This window comes from Megalops cyprinoides, chromosome 8 (assembly GCF_013368585.1).
Source record: "Megalops cyprinoides isolate fMegCyp1 chromosome 8, fMegCyp1.pri, whole genome shotgun sequence".
Lineage (NCBI taxonomy): Eukaryota > Metazoa > Chordata > Actinopteri > Elopiformes > Megalopidae > Megalops > Megalops cyprinoides.
The window spans coordinates 17,193,968-17,211,541 of NC_050590.1; the positions used below are offsets into that span (position 1 = coordinate 17,193,968).

Consider the following 17,574-nt stretch of genomic DNA (forward strand, 5'->3'; position numbering starts at 1 on the left):
TGGGACACTCCTGCTCCTACTTCAGGAGGCAAAAAGTCAACTCAGGTCGATGGCACTCAGCCTGTAAACACTGCTTCCCGTAAAATCAATGATCTTCAGTTCTAGCTATCAGTCTGTGGCACAGAAATAGCTGCGGCTCTGATGCGACTGGAGGAGGAAAGGGGGGCATCAGTGCGGCGTGGCTGGGAGTAAAACAGGAGTGAGATAGCAAGGCAATCATGGGCACAGTCATGCTATACCATGACTAAATTTACACCAATTGGCGCTGTGCTACACCACAATTCCCAGAATTCCTCTCAGGGACAAAGGTCTCTCAGCTAGGTCAACCCTTTGGATTCTTGCATCTAGTAATGAAATATTGCTTAGGAGTAATTATGATTCCTGCTATAAATGTTCCTTGTGTCTATCTTACAAACATACCCCATGGGGCAAATTTAATGCACATTCCTATAGGATTCCTTACAGGTTTTCACCTATAGTTTGGTCTGTGCTGTAGGATATTCATCTGTCAAAGTGGTCAAGGTGAATTATAGTGATTTTAAAACCAATATGACTCCATATATGCATTCCTTTTTTCTTTGTCTAGAAAAAAATGTAACTTGAACATCACAATATCAACAGGCTCTGCTTTTGTGGGTCAAGAAGCCAGTAAAATGATAGATGCTACTACATAATATCAGATTAATACTGTTACACCACTGAAAGACAGACTTTTCAATGTACTACAATTGTAATTTTGTAACCAATTGGTTACAAAAACATACCATAACTTTACTAATCTCAGATGAGAAATCTTTAGAACTGGACCAATCAGAGTACAAGCAGGTAAATTCATCTGAGGGAACAATGTGAGACGGTGGACTGTCTCCACACTTTTGGAGTGTGACAGAAACAGCGCTGTGGTGTAATTAGAAACAGTTAATTAGCTCTGGGTTAATTACACAGTTCTTGGGAAAAGTGGTAAAAGAGCTGGTGGGGTGGCAAAATGAGCTTAAGCAGGGAGCACACAGCAGGAAGCTCCCAGTCTCCCGCCAATTAGCCGCCAGCATGGGGGGCAGCCGTGGCAGACGGGGATTTCAAATGAGTGCAAATTTACACCACCACGCCATAAAGATCACAAAATACATCCAGCTTAAAACACTCAGAAGAAGGATACTTTGCTATTTTCACTTGTTGTTTTTGCAACTCATTCATTTGTCTAAAAGCAATTCTAAACTGTACTGATGAATACAAATATTGCATTGTTAAGTAACCTTGGCAACTAGTTCTATGAACTATTAGATTATTACATTAGAAAATAAAACAAATAATAAACAGCTTTAATATATTCTCAGAAATAAATTAAAAAATGGCTAATTTCAGGCAGCCCATACAACAAATGACAGAAACATACACTGTGTTATTTCTTTGTGCTGTCCTCAATAGTTTGTTTACATAAAACGTTGTGTTCTAGAAGTGGGACAGAGGTACTGATGTATAATCAGAGAAGGGAAAGTCTGCACATACCTCAAAACCGTACATTCACCCCATGGGCAACCTGGCACACACAGCAGGTGCAGCGTATGCCAAACTCTCTGGGGGGAGGTGCCATTGTGAGAAAGAGTGTGGCAGACACACTGTTTGTATGTTGGGGGAAGGGCTGGGTGTATATGAAAGTCAGCCAAGTTGCTACACTCCTTTTGCAGGTAGCTTACTCTATGTGCATTGCCTGTGTCACAAGTGCCAGGTGCGCCTGTTCAGTCTGCGCTCAACTGATCCAGGCCTATTTACAAACCAGCCGGGAGCTCCACACCTGCATCCTCAGGTCCCGGATCAATGAGATGCTGGAAGCCAACCAGGTGAGACACCATGAAAATGCCTTAACCTCGACCAGAGCCATAAGATTTAGCTTGGATTTTACACAGATATGACACTGCCCCAGTAACTGATTGGTCTCATCACATTACAAAAAAGTACAGTGCCCCATTTCACAATGGGACATGCAGTGCAGTAGCGGTGCTTAAGAATTCAAACCCACTTTTTTGCCTAATGGTTCTCTGTCAGATGACAGAGGAAATATCATCATGGGACCCTGAAACAACAGTACTAACCATTTCTGCATTAGGGAGGCTGGTTTACTGAAATATTCCCTCTCCAGTGAAGGAGTGCTCACTACAGATGCTATGCAGCCCTAAATACAGACACAATGCAGGTACTGACATGGCAGTAACTGCCAACAAGCAACGTGGGTGAGAGGGAAAGGTCAGGAGTCATACTGCATGCACCTACTGCTTCCACCTTTCCAATAAAATCTGTCCAGCACATACATGAACTCAGACTGGCAACAAGCTTTCATTTTCAATTACTTATTTGAAACTTTTCTATCTTGGGGAAGAAGGATTTCTAGCTGCTACCAGGACTAGTTTGTATATTTCGCCTTTTCTGTTTGCTGTCATTCCTTTTCTACACAGCAACAGGATGCTGGTGGGGGAGGGTCATTTACTCTTGTGTTATGAGCACTTGGTTGCTTGTAAATGTTCAGCCATCATATAAAGTGAAAAGCAGAATGGAGCATAGAAATAGTGGAGTAGCATGTCCCTCCTACATTTTCCCCTGTCCTTTCTTTCATCATCAGGACATTTTCTCATCCCGCACAGCTATTAGTCTTAAAACTCAAGAACCTATTCAAAAACACCAACAAACTTATGCGGAGGCTGAGTGCTGTTTTGTTGGAGACTTTGATTCTGAACAGGAGAGCGTCCCCCTTCTCTGGGCTATCAATACCGCAGACCTCAACAGAGAGCCTGCGGCACCATCCTTCACAGGTACACCAACAGTGCTCCCACATGCACTCGCCTACATCTCTCCCCAGCAGGGCAGCAGTTAAAGTGAGCCCACCACAAACACAGTTGTTAGGATGATCAATATCATTGAAATATTAAACCTTAAGAAGCAGCATTATTGATTGGGAGGCCAATGATAAAACTGTTTATTATGATAATCTCTGGGCTCTGTGTAAACGCTTCCATGAGGACTCACTGATAGCAGCAGACCCCCCCCCCGCCCACCCCTCCCCTCAAACACAGGACATACCAAGCTTCCTTTAGGGCAAAGAGGGCAAATAGGAGAGACAAGCTAGAGATCTAAAAAGTTACCTTCATCTTTAAAAACACCAGAGTTACAATCTCTGTAAAAGGCCATGTTAAGAACAACTATTCAGATGACACTCAGCGCTACCTTCCATTTGCACAATGATAGGGAACATTGTGTGGAGAGTAGTGATTGCTATTTTGGTGAGTCAGGAGCAAAGTGACCAATGCCTTGCCTTCATGCTAGGAGTGCCTCCTCCCCCACCCTCTCTGGCTGACAGACTAAAAGGCGTGGGGATAATGTCCTTTTAATCCCGGGTCTTTTTAAGTAATCCGAACAACAAATACCTCAGTAATGACCGGGTCCTGCACCTGGTAAAACAGCACCAGGCATTCTCAGGCACCTGGAATTGGCCAAGTATCCCTGAAATAGCATTCTTAAAGGGACAGACACCTTGTCAAAGGCCTGAGGCAGACATGCAGGTAGAAAACCATGTATCGACTTGTAGAACACAGTTTCCAAGGGAAGTCAACCCAGTGGGTAGAGAAGATGAGAGCAAAGACAGAGAACAGCACTCTGCTTGCAGACATAATTAGGGTGACAATAAGTGGCTTAACCTGGGACAAACAGCTTATGGATAAAAGAAGACCCCCCCCCCCCCCCCTTCATAACACATTAGGGAACATAATGACCAAGATGGAAAGATGCAAGGTGGCAGTAAGCTTGCATCTTGTGGTGGTCAGGCAAGCATGTGGAGTCTGCATATACAGAAGTAAAGGGATAGCTTCACTAAGAGCGTTACATGAGAGTTAGGCACAGTATTTCATTAAGTGCTTAAACCATGGGTGATAAGATCTCCTTTGGGTGGCATGCAAAGGCAAAATGACCAAGAAACCTGAGTAAACGTTGAGGCAGCTGTTGATAGCAGAGATCTGGGAAGGGTTCTGATGTAATGTGTACAGTATGGAGAGCAGGGCAAGTGTTCAAGGATTTTAAGAATCAACCAGCATTTTTAAAAACAAACAAGCACTATCAATGACCTCGCCTCCCATCTCTTACATACATTCCTAAACACAGACATACAGGACTTCCAAAGAGCAGTTTCTGTGGCAATGATTTCTTTACAGAAAAAGAAGGCATTAGAGACAAAGCCAACCGTGACCTGGCCCCTAATTCTACAGTGGTACACCCTGGATAAATAATTAGACAGCTGCTTTGAAGGCCCCACATTGACTCCCCATTCACTTTCCATAACACATTTGCTAAAGTCATTAATGACAAAGATTTCGAAAGAAAAAAGCTAAAATCTTTCTGGTACACAAATACTTCTTTTATGAGCCCTGGCGTGCATTCCTCCCTGCTTAGCTGGAGCCCTCATCCTGGCAAAGCCCTGCACACACTTTAAACAATAAAACCTCAGGGGAGAGTTGCTTTTTTCTGTAGTTTTTTTTTTTTAAATCTGTTTTATTTAATAACAAAGAATTAGTAAAATTAGGTAATAATGTATTCTGCACTTTAAAAAACGAACTGAATGTGGTGTTGTCCTGTGAGCATCTGGATGTTTATAGAAAGTTTAAAAATGGTCTAAACATTTTAAACCATTTTAGTAGATGGCCCAGAAGGATAGCCCAGAAGTAAGAGTTAGCAGAACTGCCAGCGGGAATTAAACGGCTCCTGCTGATGGCCCCAACTCTTAACGCTAGGCTATTCTTGTACAACACTGGATATATGTCCAATTAGCTACCCATGCTCACACTTACTGCAGGGCTATTTTTAAAGGATGCAGTGTTGCTATTCAGGCTAATTTTCAACAGCAAGATAAACAAAAAGGAGCTGACAGCTGTAATCATGTAGGCTGTGTCCTCCTATTTTAAATGGTGACTTGCATATCATAATTGGCCTTTTTCCCCAGCGTCCCTTTGAATCTCAAATCTTGTGAAGGAATATTGGCAAACAATATATTCTGACAAAAAGAAAAACAATGTCTAAGACTTACAGTCTACAGGGGCAAATAGAGACCTTGTTTAAAGTTACAAAAAAACAGCATGAGAGGAACTTCACTAATGTATATATGTAAGTGTGCATCCTAAGGAATAATTGCTTCAAACTTTTCATTTTCATATGCCTTCAGATAAGTGTGGCTCACATGATAAGGCTTTGAGAAATTATATCAATTGCTGTTAATACTTCAAGTACTTCTGTAATCAAGCACATCAGATACAATGAGGCACAAACCACACAGAAGCTATGTATTTACATACATGTATGTAAATAAATGACAATAATGACCAGAATTGGAAAGGACCTTCTGAGGAGGATGAAGGAACTGAAAATAATAATTCATATTCATTATTCCAAGTAAACAAGGTACACCAACTACTAGATGATTAGTTTTTCATCATTAATCAAGACAGATCATGACAGTTTATATGAAGTGCAGTCATAAATTTGATCTTTATGCAGTAATTGTTTAGAACCTGCACTACAGTACACAAGGACTGGTGCCAATGAGGACTTCACTGTCTTGTGGCGAATATTTTGTCTGAGCTGTACTGCTATGAAGAACTGTCAACAGAGGAAGAAAAAGCACAAAGAGAAAACAAATTGTTACGTGAGTAACAAGGTGGCCTCAGGGCCAAAACTGAAAGAAGCCTCTATGCTCAGCTCCAGAGTATGGAACTTCAAAAGACATTTCCATCTTGTACTGCACACATCTATGAGAAGAGCACTATAAACACTGTGGTGCGCTGAACTCTTTGCTTCAGGAAAATTGCAATTATGCAAAAAGGGGAAACAGAAGATTGTGCTCATAAAACGAAATGCAAGGTTTTTCTTGTGTTTGTTTAAAGACGGTTGAAAACCAACAATGTTTCCCGAGCATGCAATGACTCTCTTTGTTGCGTCTGAGTCCCAGATGTCCTTGTAGACCAGACTGCAAGCATTTGATTTGCAAACTTGACTTCTGATTTAACTACAGCCTACAGCTTGTTTGCCAATGCTGTGACAAGCAAACACAATAAGCAGATAATCACAATTCAGCTACAGTGTGCTCTAGTCTGGGCCTTTTATATCAAACTAGGTTGTACTCAGGGCAGTGACTCTGAGGGTAAGGGGTTAGTTTAAGGCAGACAAGTCAATAGTTTTCATAAAGAGAGCAGCTGAAATGGTGAGATTCCTAGGAAGACTGTGTGAATCAGATCACAGAGCAAGGCATGTCACTGGTTATACTTGGGAGTGAGTGAGGACACTTCAAGCCTGCATTAGTCTGCTGCGGGAAACTGATACAGTACTAAGACTGCTAAGAGGAGGTGATCAAAGTTGCTGGCACAACAGGTTTGAGACAATCATGGCACTGTGATGCATGCCAAGACTTACAATACTGAAAATCTTCAAATGGAAATGCATTTATAGACACAGAGTTTCTGCACATGGCTCATAAACAGAGTAAAATCAAAACTGATATTATGTATGTGTAGCTTTTGTTAAAAAGATTTCCTTATTCCTCCATGAAAATGACAGGCTGGAAATCTCTGTTCCGGGGTCTTCGGGTCTTTAACACACTGTGCCCCTTGTACCTCATATTGCCCCTATTTAACAGAATGCCCGCATGCCTTGCCTGATCTCATTCTAACAACCTCATCCTCACCACCTCCAGAGAACAGCCGTTAAGCAGGGCACCTGTTAGATATAAATCAGACCACAGTGCTGTATTTGGGAAGTCAGGCATTAAGCATGACATGGGCTGTGAAAGTACAGATCACGCTGACCGCAACATGTAGTTGAACCACTGCACACCAGACTTCAACCAAATGAGCCTCAATTCTCTTATCTCCTGCTTCACAGCACTGAATGACATGCTTCACACATCTGGCCCACAGCTGGGTGGCTGTGGAGCAAGAAGCCTAAGCATCATCAAGCTGAACAGCGATCGCAATTGGGAGAAAAATGACAACACACCAGCATGGTCCCCCATCTTAGAGGCCTTTGACCATTATCTACAGTATCTCATTCTTACTGACAACGAATGAAATAGATAATGGTCAAATGACAGGAAAAGGGACTCAAACCTTAATATTTGGAGTCATGAGATTGCTAATGAAAACTGTGGTATAGACTGAACAGCTGATCTAAGAGCAAGAAGAATTGTGTTGAAAGTGAGACATGCCGTGGAAGCCAAAAGAATCTCTGTCACGTGGCAGCCTCAGGTCTCAAGGTCAGCGCCACGAAGAGAACGAACACATTCCTTAGCACTTTCACAAGTATCTTCAAAATGGCAGTCTAACCCTCTGTATTCACTTCTCCTGTTTCAAATCTTTGCTTTGCAGAGTTCCCCTTCCCCAGGACCTCACAGTTAAAACATCTAGCAAAGATGTTTTCAATCTGAACTTCACATGCAGCAGTAGGGGGTAAGTAGCTCAGATGAGGAACAAAAATCTGCAAGAGATTTATTCACGGGCTACCTCAAACAGAGGTGCATTTAAAAATGTGGCTTCTTTTGTTGTCCTGAATGTTGGATGGTGGGGGGCAAATGGACTGGCACTGTAGGGCATGAGAGGAGTGCAGACTGGCAGGGTCAGGATTGTGCATGACCCAGCTGTAATTTACATGGCTGGGTAATTATTTGCAGGATCAGAAGCTCCAAATGAGTGAAAGATGCCTCTTGTTGGAGGCTGATACAAGGGGAGAGGTCAGGAAGATTAGACAGGAAAAAGTGGTTCTCACTCCAAGGAGGGCTATCTGAGACTCCTCAAGGCTGATATCTCACCCTACATGCCTTTCAAGGTCTCACCTGTCTCCAAAAGGCTCAAGAGATAGTACTGCAGAGCAAACTAAAGGGTCATACAAACAGAAGTACCAAATACAGACAGATCTGCCAGACTTATGCTGGTCAGACTATATATAAGATATAAATATAATAGAAATATAAAAGATGTTAGGATGGGCCACAACACATCACACAATGCATACCTTTTTTATTAAAAGCTTACCTTCCAGGTAAGCTTATAAAGGTGAACTGTTCACTGGTAGAGGAGAAGAGAGAAAAGCCATGACAAATTTAAACTGAAGAGGCTTTGGTAGTTACTGTTTTGGTGCAGCAGCATGAACACAAGTGCTACTTTTGGTGATGTGACTATTAGCCAGTTTGTGGGGGCTAAACGATATCAGTCATTTTGTTGACACTATTTGCTATTGTTGGTAGCCAGTAGATAGTGTGGTTTTGTTGGGAACCCGCTAAGCTGAATTTTGGAGTCACTGCCCCTCATTAGTTCCCTGAAGCTGAGTTGGACTATTGCCTCTGAACAGCGACGGCAGGTTTGGAGTGCCTATTTTGTTTGATACTATCATCAGTGGTTCTCGAAAACTGGGACAAAAATACATTTTCCCACAGGTAATCTCTGCATTCTTTAGTGCAAAACATCACCACTGCTGACGATGACTCACCGCATGTTTGGTTGTGAGCCAGGGCAGTAAGCAAGCTAGTGTTTCTGTACAGTTTTCTTAACTCTGATGCACATAACAGCTATTGCTATACATTAGATCTGAGGACCAGAAAGAGGAAAAACTGAAATGGGCTTGATGGGAGCAATGGTGCTACACTGATTACTTGCAAAAGTAGATGAGTATACAGACTTTACATTTAATACATACACATGCACAAGCACATACATACACACGTACACACACAAACATGCACATTAATGCTGTTAAAAAGAGGTTTCACTCCATTGCAGAATCCAGGGGGATTGTACATTAAGAAGCAGTTGAATCAGCAGTGCCTAGCGGACCCTGAAACTGCACATTTGATGCACATTTAATTAATGATGTCATTGTTTTGACATTGAAAGTGCATGCCAGCAAACAAGATAAACAAGTGCTCACTCTGGGGAGAGTGCTATCTGAATATAAAAGGAAACAGCAGCCTGAGAAACCCCATCCAAAGCACACTGAGTCTTCACCTCAGGCCCTTAAACTGCTAGAGTGAATCCCCCAAACGCTGAGCAGAATATGTTATACACTAAACCCAGCAGTCCTGATTGTTTCCAGTGTGTAAGGCTAGGGATCCCAGCCAGATATAGTACAATACTGTGAATGGAATTCCTTGCCTGTGCTGGGAGTTTCCTGACAGGCCAGCATGCCCGCGTTCTGGGAATGCAAAGGGGTGCACAGATGCCCAGAGGAAATGGGAATGCAGCCACATGTTCTCACACATACACACAATCCCACACAAAACACACACAATTTCCAGGTGAGGACAACATCATGAGGAGTTACCTAACTGGTTTGCCCAAGTCACACAGGTCTAAAATCATAGTATGGTATTTCAGGCAGATATTTAAATTTGCACGCTGCTGTATGTTTTTGATGTATATGACTGTGTTTATTAGGGGTTACCAGGGTTGTAACTAGTCCTATGTCACCCCATGAATTCTTCCCCCCATCTAGGACTACTGTTGTATGCATTCAACATTCACTCATATGAAGTATGACAACTGGAGTCCCCATGTTCTTCCTAGCCCATTATCATTCTCTCTTTCTGGCCTTACTGATTCAACTCTATGCATTCATGTCTGCATATGGGACTTGTGGATATAGGTTGGGAATGATACCTCTTCCCATATTTGAGTTGCAGGTTTGTTAGAGGACTTCCACACTAATGCTAATTGGGTGAAAGTCAGATGTCTCTGAAGAACATTTGCCCTTCTGACTAACAATTTTGGATGGGATATATCTTTCAAAACCTCCAAGAAAAGATGAGTTAGTCATACTAATTTGAGCCAGCAGTACTATGAAGACCACAGCAGGGATATTACTGTGCCTTCTCAGTAGTGTGTCGTGTGGTGATTGTGGAGGACAGCTGTGCTCTAATGTAAGATGAAAGAGTGACCAACTAGTTAGGGCCTGTTCTGCATTGTGCACCACTTTGGAGGTTTACAGTGAATGCAAACAGTAAAGACCAGGCCTGCAAAACTACAAATGCCCTTATCATGGGTACCTTTATGCAGGGCGGGAAAATCGCTGCTCTTACCCTCTACCTGTCCCTGTGATCCTTTCTAAATATGCTGTTGAAGGCAGCCTAAGCACATGTTTGAGTAGTTTGCATAATTCAAATAGATAGTCAAATCAATATGTTCACAGCTTACCTATGCCAAAATTATCTAACAAAGGTTAGACATTAATTGGGACAGAGACAAGCTTACTGCAGAAACATCAAAACCACTGAGCCCTTCCTGGGGAAGTTGAACGTCAATTGCAAGTTTTCTAATTATGCTGTGAGGTGCTGGCTCTTCTTGATCATGCTGCCTTTTTCTGTTTGATGGTTTCAAGTCAATCTAAGCTACCTAAGCTCTTCCCTTGCCTGAGGGAAAATGGAGACAGATGTTTTTGCCTCTCAATTGTTCTGTTGTTCCTGAGGTGCTAAGTGCTATGAACACTTCATCTGCGAGTCAGCTGCCCCACCCATAGATTCACCTCATGTTTCTAAGCATAAACAGTGCATGGCATTTGTAAGGCTTCAGATGTTACCAGGCAGTGCGTATACATTAATGGAGACAAGACCTAAACAATTAACTCAAGTTATTTCTAGAAAAAAATCTGAAGGCCAAGATACACAACCAAACAGCTTTGCTATAAGGGGAGGGAGAAACAACGAGAGAGAGAGAGAGAGAGAGAGAGAGACAGAGAGACAGAGAGAGAGAATAAGAGGAGAGAAAAGAGAGGAAAATAAGATTCAGTGCAGGTACAGGCAACACCTGTTTGTCTCACTGTCACATTATCATTATTATTATCACATGTAGCATTGCCTGCAGTGGTGTACAGTGGGTGTGTCAACACATTCCCTTCTGCTGTCTGGTATGTGCAGGACACCAGTGACACCCCCCAGCTGGACACTCAGCCTACAAGGAAGGGCCATTACAAGGGTGGTCGATCTCCTACTTTAAATTAGCAGCACGTCAAAATATATGCATATGTACACAAACATCATTTAAACTGATAAATCAGCTAGTTCATCTATACACTGCAAGAATAAGCAACTTATCCATATAAATTTGTAAAAATGATCACAGAAAAGCAAACCTGTAATCTTTCACCATGTAAATAAACACAGACTATATGAAGATTTACAGTAGCTCAGAGCAGATCCTAATTCAAAAGAGAAGCTCTGGCCTTCAAATCCCTCTTTGAAGAAGACTAGAGCATCCACTTCAAACAGTGGACACATCGAATCCCAAGAGCTCTCTCCTTTCCTCAGTTTATAAAAAAGTTAAACATACTACTGATAAAACTGCAGCACCAAGAGGAATGTGTGATGATTGCATTGCAGGTGGAGGTGCTTAGATCTTATTCTCTCAGATCATTAAAATAGACACTGTTACTCAAACTCCTGGGCACCTTCTTTCCTTTTTTAATGGGAACCTTGGAAGCTCCCACAAATGAAGCGAACAAATAAGAAAAAAGCAGCAGATAGCTAGAGGGAGAGAATAAGAGAGATAGAGAGAGAGAGAGAGAGAGAGAGAGAGAGAGACTGATTCGCAAGGCACAAACAATTATTTATTTACACAGTTTTGTGTGTGTTTTCAGTGCCTGTCTGGGAGTGACAGCGTAGTACACCAGAAACCCTGAGCGCCTGCCAGGTTGCTGTCTCTGTTCCAAGAAAGGAGGGGATATTTGCTCATGTGACACTTTGACCTCTACTCTTACAATGAGGTTTTTATACATTTTTCAACATGTTGGAGTTTCTACAGTCTAGTTATGTACTAAATACTATGGCTAAAATTACAACCCAGTTTAACAAATAAATTTCAAGACATGCAGATTCCAGACCAAGCTCAATTATGGAGACATTGTGCACATGCAATACATTGATTTTTCACAACATTTTGGGTACAATTTGGTGAAGATCAGAATATCATTAGCATCCCCCAGCTCATCTACAGAGCAAGAGTCAGGGCACACACCCATTAAAATGCAGGAAGGGTGAATTTGAACCATAGCCTCTATATTAGCAGCAGTGACACTGACGGCAAGCGAACATTAGCCCTCTTTGCCACCACCCATGCCTGAGGGTCAAACTGTCCTCATCAAGGATCAGGTCAAAGCCACATAACTCTTCCCCTAAGGTGAGGGTCACTGTGATACTCCAGCTGGCCGGGTCACCCCAGGCTCTGTGACCACAGAGGTTCATGGCAATACAATAAAGTAATCAATTCCACTGAAGGACTGTGGTCAATAATATACTCCAAGGCTATTAGGGGTCACCACCTATTTTGCTGTTCCTGAGATTGTCTTGTCTCAAGGTGTTCAAAGGTTTCATTTTCAGAGGGCTATGTAATCAAATCTTCATCTGCTAAAGACTGTGGTAAAAACAGCACATAGAACAGTAAAACATCTCGAACATTATGTAGGGCTGTGTCATCTCACTAGAATACGGACAAAGTAACTTTTTCATCACAGTAATGCAGACTGACACTCAACCATACTGTCAGAATTTGCCTGGGCCATCATGAATCTTGGTATAACACATCATCCAATGCACAATTCCTCTCCTCCTGTGCATGCAAATATGTAATGACACAGCTCGCCTGAGTACTCAAAGTCACCACAGGCCTGTTGTCATTCAGATTCAATAACAATAGTACTACTCTATCTTGCTGTCCACAAAGCATCACGTTGTTAAATTTTCTGCATTTTTGTATAGTGCAGCACAGATACAAGGTAAGTAGAGTGCTGCTTTGTAATTTGAAAGGCTCAGTAATTCAATACGTTTATTCAGCACAGGCCATCCTCTCCTGGAACAAATGTAGATGTTTGTTTTATTTATGGTCATTATTACAGTGACTTCATTCCAGGAGGGATTCAAGGCAGACCTGCACTCATACTCTGGCCCATTCCTCACAGGAAACTGATCCAACTTCTCAGACTGACTCCAGGCAACATCAGAGTGACTCCTATTGTTTTTTGACTTTCTCCCCTGTGTTCTCTCTCTCTGCTGTGAATGGAGGCAGACAGAATCCTTAGATGCTGCCAGACTGAAGAGGCAGTTAATTCTTGGCTGCCCTCCCTCTCTGCTTAAAGAAAAGTATAGGGTTTCTCACAGCTCTAGCAGGCTGGATACAATGGAGATCTCAGAAAGCAGGCATCACACTCAAACTCACACTCAGGTCTACAGACCCCTGGTTCTCCTCCTTCAGCTCCCTCTAACCCCTCTCAACTCACTCACACAATTTCAACAAACAAAACTAGCTTCCCTCACTTCACCACCCAAAATATGCATTAACAAACAGCAACACAGACTCAGTGGCCAGGAAAAATAAGCCAGATTCTTCTCAGACAGACCATGTTAAAAAGTCTTTAGAAGAAAATATTCAGAAAGCCAGCTTTCTTTAAAGTTGACAATGTAGAGTATGTCACCATGAACCATTTTCAAATTGGTAGACATATCTGACAGTTAAACTGGTATAAGCCAACATAGCAATGTAACTGACTTTTAGCCCCCCCATCCCCCCTTCTCCCCTCTTCCAATGTGTACAGTGACTGCAACACGGGACATCATTAGCTTCTATAATCAACATGCTGTTTGCATACATCCACCTTATTCTATTGATCCCTTGTCATTCATTAAGATTCTGGGTATATAATTAACATCCCAACTAGCTACCCCCCTTCTCCCTCTAGGATGGCCAATTCCTCTGCTTGCCAAGGGGATTTCAGCAGAGGGCACAAGTGGGCTTGTCACAACGGGCACTAGGCCAGGACGAACCCGGGACCCATCGCCGCCTCCGGCTGTCGACAACCCAGCCAGCTCCCCTAACAAGAGGAGCCCTTCTCTAGCCGCGTTAACTAAAAGGACAATTATCTGGAGAACAATGAGGCTTTTCACAGGGGCTGTGTTGTCATTAATGCAGTGGATCTGGTTACAGCAGCCAGCTTAAGCTAATTAAGGAATGCTATCTACAGACTCTCATTGCTTCTTAATTAAGTAGGGCTCATTTCAAAATGGGGACAAACTAAGAAAATTATGGGGGTTTTTTTCCCTTTCAACCCCATTTTGCCTAGTTTTTGGCTTTCGGTTCAAGTGATAAGGATTAGCATGTATCAAAGTCTAGCCCCACACAGCATGCCTCCTGCTAATGTCAATTTATGATTCTACTCAGCACCTCTCAACATTTTTATATCGATCTCTCTTAGCAATGTACTGAAGATGAACATTTTATTATTATTATGCATTTTTTATCTATGATTGAAAGATGCCCACCTCCACCTCTGCCCAAAGGAGGTAAGAGAACACCTGGGTAGCCTGCTGAATCTACAGTGGACACTGAGGTTGGGCAATTCACAGATTCACTCATATGGTGGCAGAGCTCTGCAATCAATAATGCATTTTTTATCAGGTCTGATTAGGGCTTATTTCCGTAAAAGGACACCGGCGTGTCCTAAGAAGGTTCCCAGTCACCAATCAATTGCCACGGACGAACAGTGTGCAAAAAGGATAAGAACCAAAACGATGATAGAATATCAACAAAAAGAGGGCTTTAGGAGACCTGGCAGGATTTGTATTTGCCCCAGGCACTGTTTCAAGCGGGCTGACCCTTTTCCTAAGGTTAAGATAAGATGCAGGCCTGTCAAAAGCCACTTCATATGTTTAAAAAAAGATGGACCCTATGTTGAGCGCTCCATGATCCTAAATATCAGATGTGATAGACAGCAAGGATATCATGTCAATATATTGGTGTGTAACCTCAGGCCCCTGGAGCCAAAAGGTTCTCAGCGGTAACGTGCAAACTGTATGCACTGTATATGTGCTGGTTCTCACCCAAGCATATTCAATCACACTGGGTTCAAGCAGATCTGGTTTGGTGAGTATATGTCCATACTTGCAACACATTGTGAGACAGGCTACAGCAGTTAATTGAGACTGAAGAAGTAAACAGGCAGCCTTATAGCTGGGTCTGTATATTTTCATGGGAAGAGGTAGATCAGACAACAGTCAGCCTACACTAAGAAACTCATATCATTTTCTAGCAAGGTCAGCTTCACCTCCTGAAATGTTAGAGGAGTGAAGAGCTTTATGGCAAAAATATGACATACATTTGTGACATCCCCCCTACTCCCATCCCAAAAAAAAAAGTATACCTTGAATAAGTTGTCATTGTCAGGACACTTTCCAACCCTCTGAACTCGTAATGCATTTCTGATTACATCAGAAAAGGATGCTATTTCTTACTTTGAGAAACTGAATGTGAAACTTAAGTGTAATCAATGTCCTAAATATCAGTATTACAAGCAATGTCTTGTAGAGGAAGAGGAACATGTTTCTGGAAGATCGCAGCAAGCAAGTTCTTACTAAGATAATTCTAAACAGTAGTCTTTAGACTAACTGACACAGCAACGCTACCCTGTCAAAGCAAAACACATAATATAATTACAGCTGCTTATTACTTGGAAAGGATTTTCCTTTGCTCTGCCTAGGTTTTCTGAATGTGATTACATGGCCATGGAACAAGTTTAGGTACATAATTATTCAAAATAATTGATTTTATATGTTAGGAAATTAAGAAAATAGGAATACATATTTGTTTCACTCATTCAGGCTCTGATCTTGAACTCACAAGCTCACAATAACAAACCAATGCAGCTTAATGTCACAGACAGTCATTTCCATTTAATCACATCATTTCCTCAGAGCAAAATAATGTTAAAAATTAAGAACATTTAAACAAGCCCACAAGACACAAGAGAACAAAAAAAACAATCAGACACTGTAAATTTTGATTTCAAAGGACGTACTCATTTAATAAATCAGTTGTGTGGAATCAAGCTCTTTAGTAAATATACCCAGCTGAGAAGCAGCACTGCATCTGAGAGAAGCTCCACCCTTGGCCAGTAAGGTCCCCATGGTGCCTGCACCCCAGGACCCTCATGCCCTGTGTTGGATCAGACAGAGGAGAAAACTCAGACTCCACAGCTCTTCTTATCAACAGCAATGCTGCTCCTTTAATTTGCCCTGCTTTTAGCCTCTCAACAAGAAAAATGTAGTGTTTTAAGTAATCCTTGTTTGTACTGACCATAATTGATAGGGTAATCCTGGTTTAACACGCACTAAAGCCAGTGCTTAAGAATCTATTAGAAAGGCTAACAGCTTAAAGAGACAGGAATCTATCTCAAGTTGGGTTGCCTTGAGGTATCCACATAAGCCAAGAACTCAATGCAAGCAGGAAGAACCCTCCATAAACTCACCCAAGGGGGGTGACTGTTTTGTGTGGTCTAATTGCTTTTTTTTATTTTGTTGGTTCCCTACCATACAGATTAAATGTGACTGAAGTCAATAGCAGGCGTCCCTCTGGATCTTAGAATTAATAACCCTCTTTAGGGAGGACTTGGCACTACTCCATCAATCTGGTGACACTCGTGCCGGGTGGCACTGTGTTGTTCCCAGCCTCACCACAGACACAACTCCACAGACACCACACCAAAACTCCTTGGCAACTCAGCATGACACATGCAACCCCACTGAGTCATAAAAGTGACAGCTAGCCATAATCATTATAAATCTGCTAACATCCCATTGGGAGAGCTGAAAGAGGGCAACATTTAGTCACACTACGAGAGAAACCAGAAAGTCAGTAACAGCAGGGAGAATACATCTTCTTTATATGGTCAAGGATTAGTCTGCACTGGAGCTGTGAGGATTCAAGTGGATCAGTCTAGGGGGAGCCTGGCTCTGAGACTGAAAGAGGATAAGAACTTTCTGTTCCATCAGGGACATGCTCCAAGCCGGGCAGCACAGCATGAGGACCAGGAAGTGAGCACTACGTGTGACTTGTGAGGGAAATTGAAGGCCCTGACTGAGCCTGCCGGACAAGCACCTAGAGACAAACACTCATGGAGACAACCCTGACAAGAGCAGTGAGGCTGTGAGTGACGCATCTACATGCACACACACACACACACACACACACACACAGTGTAATCTCTCAAGCTGTCTGCCCTAATGAGGCCCGGTACTGTAATTACAAGGCACAGATTTCAGATCAGGCACTTAAGTAGCCAGCTAAAAGTGCCCCGAAAACAAAAAGCTCTGTAATTATTGTCTGCCTCCTCTCCCCTCTGTGAGTTCGGTTACCTGCCATGCTGTTGTTTTGTGAGGACCCCGTTGTTTCCCGGATTCGCCCTAATCCATGACTGGACGCAGCGCTGGCAGTCTGCCTGCATTCGTGAGATGCACATTTCAGCTCGCGGGGGCGAGTGACGACACGGCACACAAAGACAAGAGAAACCTGAGTCCTAGCTGCCCCACCACTGCATGAATGCATTTTTTTAAAGGGGGAGGGAGGGAGGGGGCTGTTCATTTTGCACCACACAAAAGATCCATTGTGCTATGAAACTTTATATACATATTAGAAACTTGAAACCCTTAGCCTCTACAAGCTGGATTCTTGTACCTGTGAGCAAGATAACATTACCTACCATTCTTTTCTTTAGTTCCAGAAAAAAGAAAGCCTTCAA

General features: G+C 42.5%; 2 protein-coding genes across 4 annotated transcripts in view; one reads left to right on the forward strand and one right to left on the reverse strand.

Moving 5' to 3' along the window:
- zfhx3 (zinc finger homeobox 3) overlaps positions 1-17,574 on the reverse strand; it is a 146,458-nt gene that overhangs the window by 98,019 nt on the left and 30,865 nt on the right. The window contains exon 1 of one of the 3 annotated variants that reach the window (XM_036534781.1): positions 17,192-17,246. The exons of the other annotated variants lie outside the window; for them this stretch is intronic. The gene's annotated coding sequence lies outside the window, so the exon portion shown is untranslated. Of the gene's footprint in view, positions 1-17,191; positions 17,247-17,574 lie in introns of those variants that run through there. 3 annotated transcript variants of the gene reach the window in all.
- LOC118782303 overlaps positions 1,698-17,574 on the forward strand; it is a 104,528-nt gene continuing 88,651 nt past the window's right edge. Inside the window, exon 1 of the mRNA XM_036535609.1 lies at positions 1,698-1,838. Within this exon, the coding sequence (XP_036391502.1) occupies positions 1,698-1,838 (141 nt within the window). The remainder of the gene's footprint in view (positions 1,839-17,574) is intronic.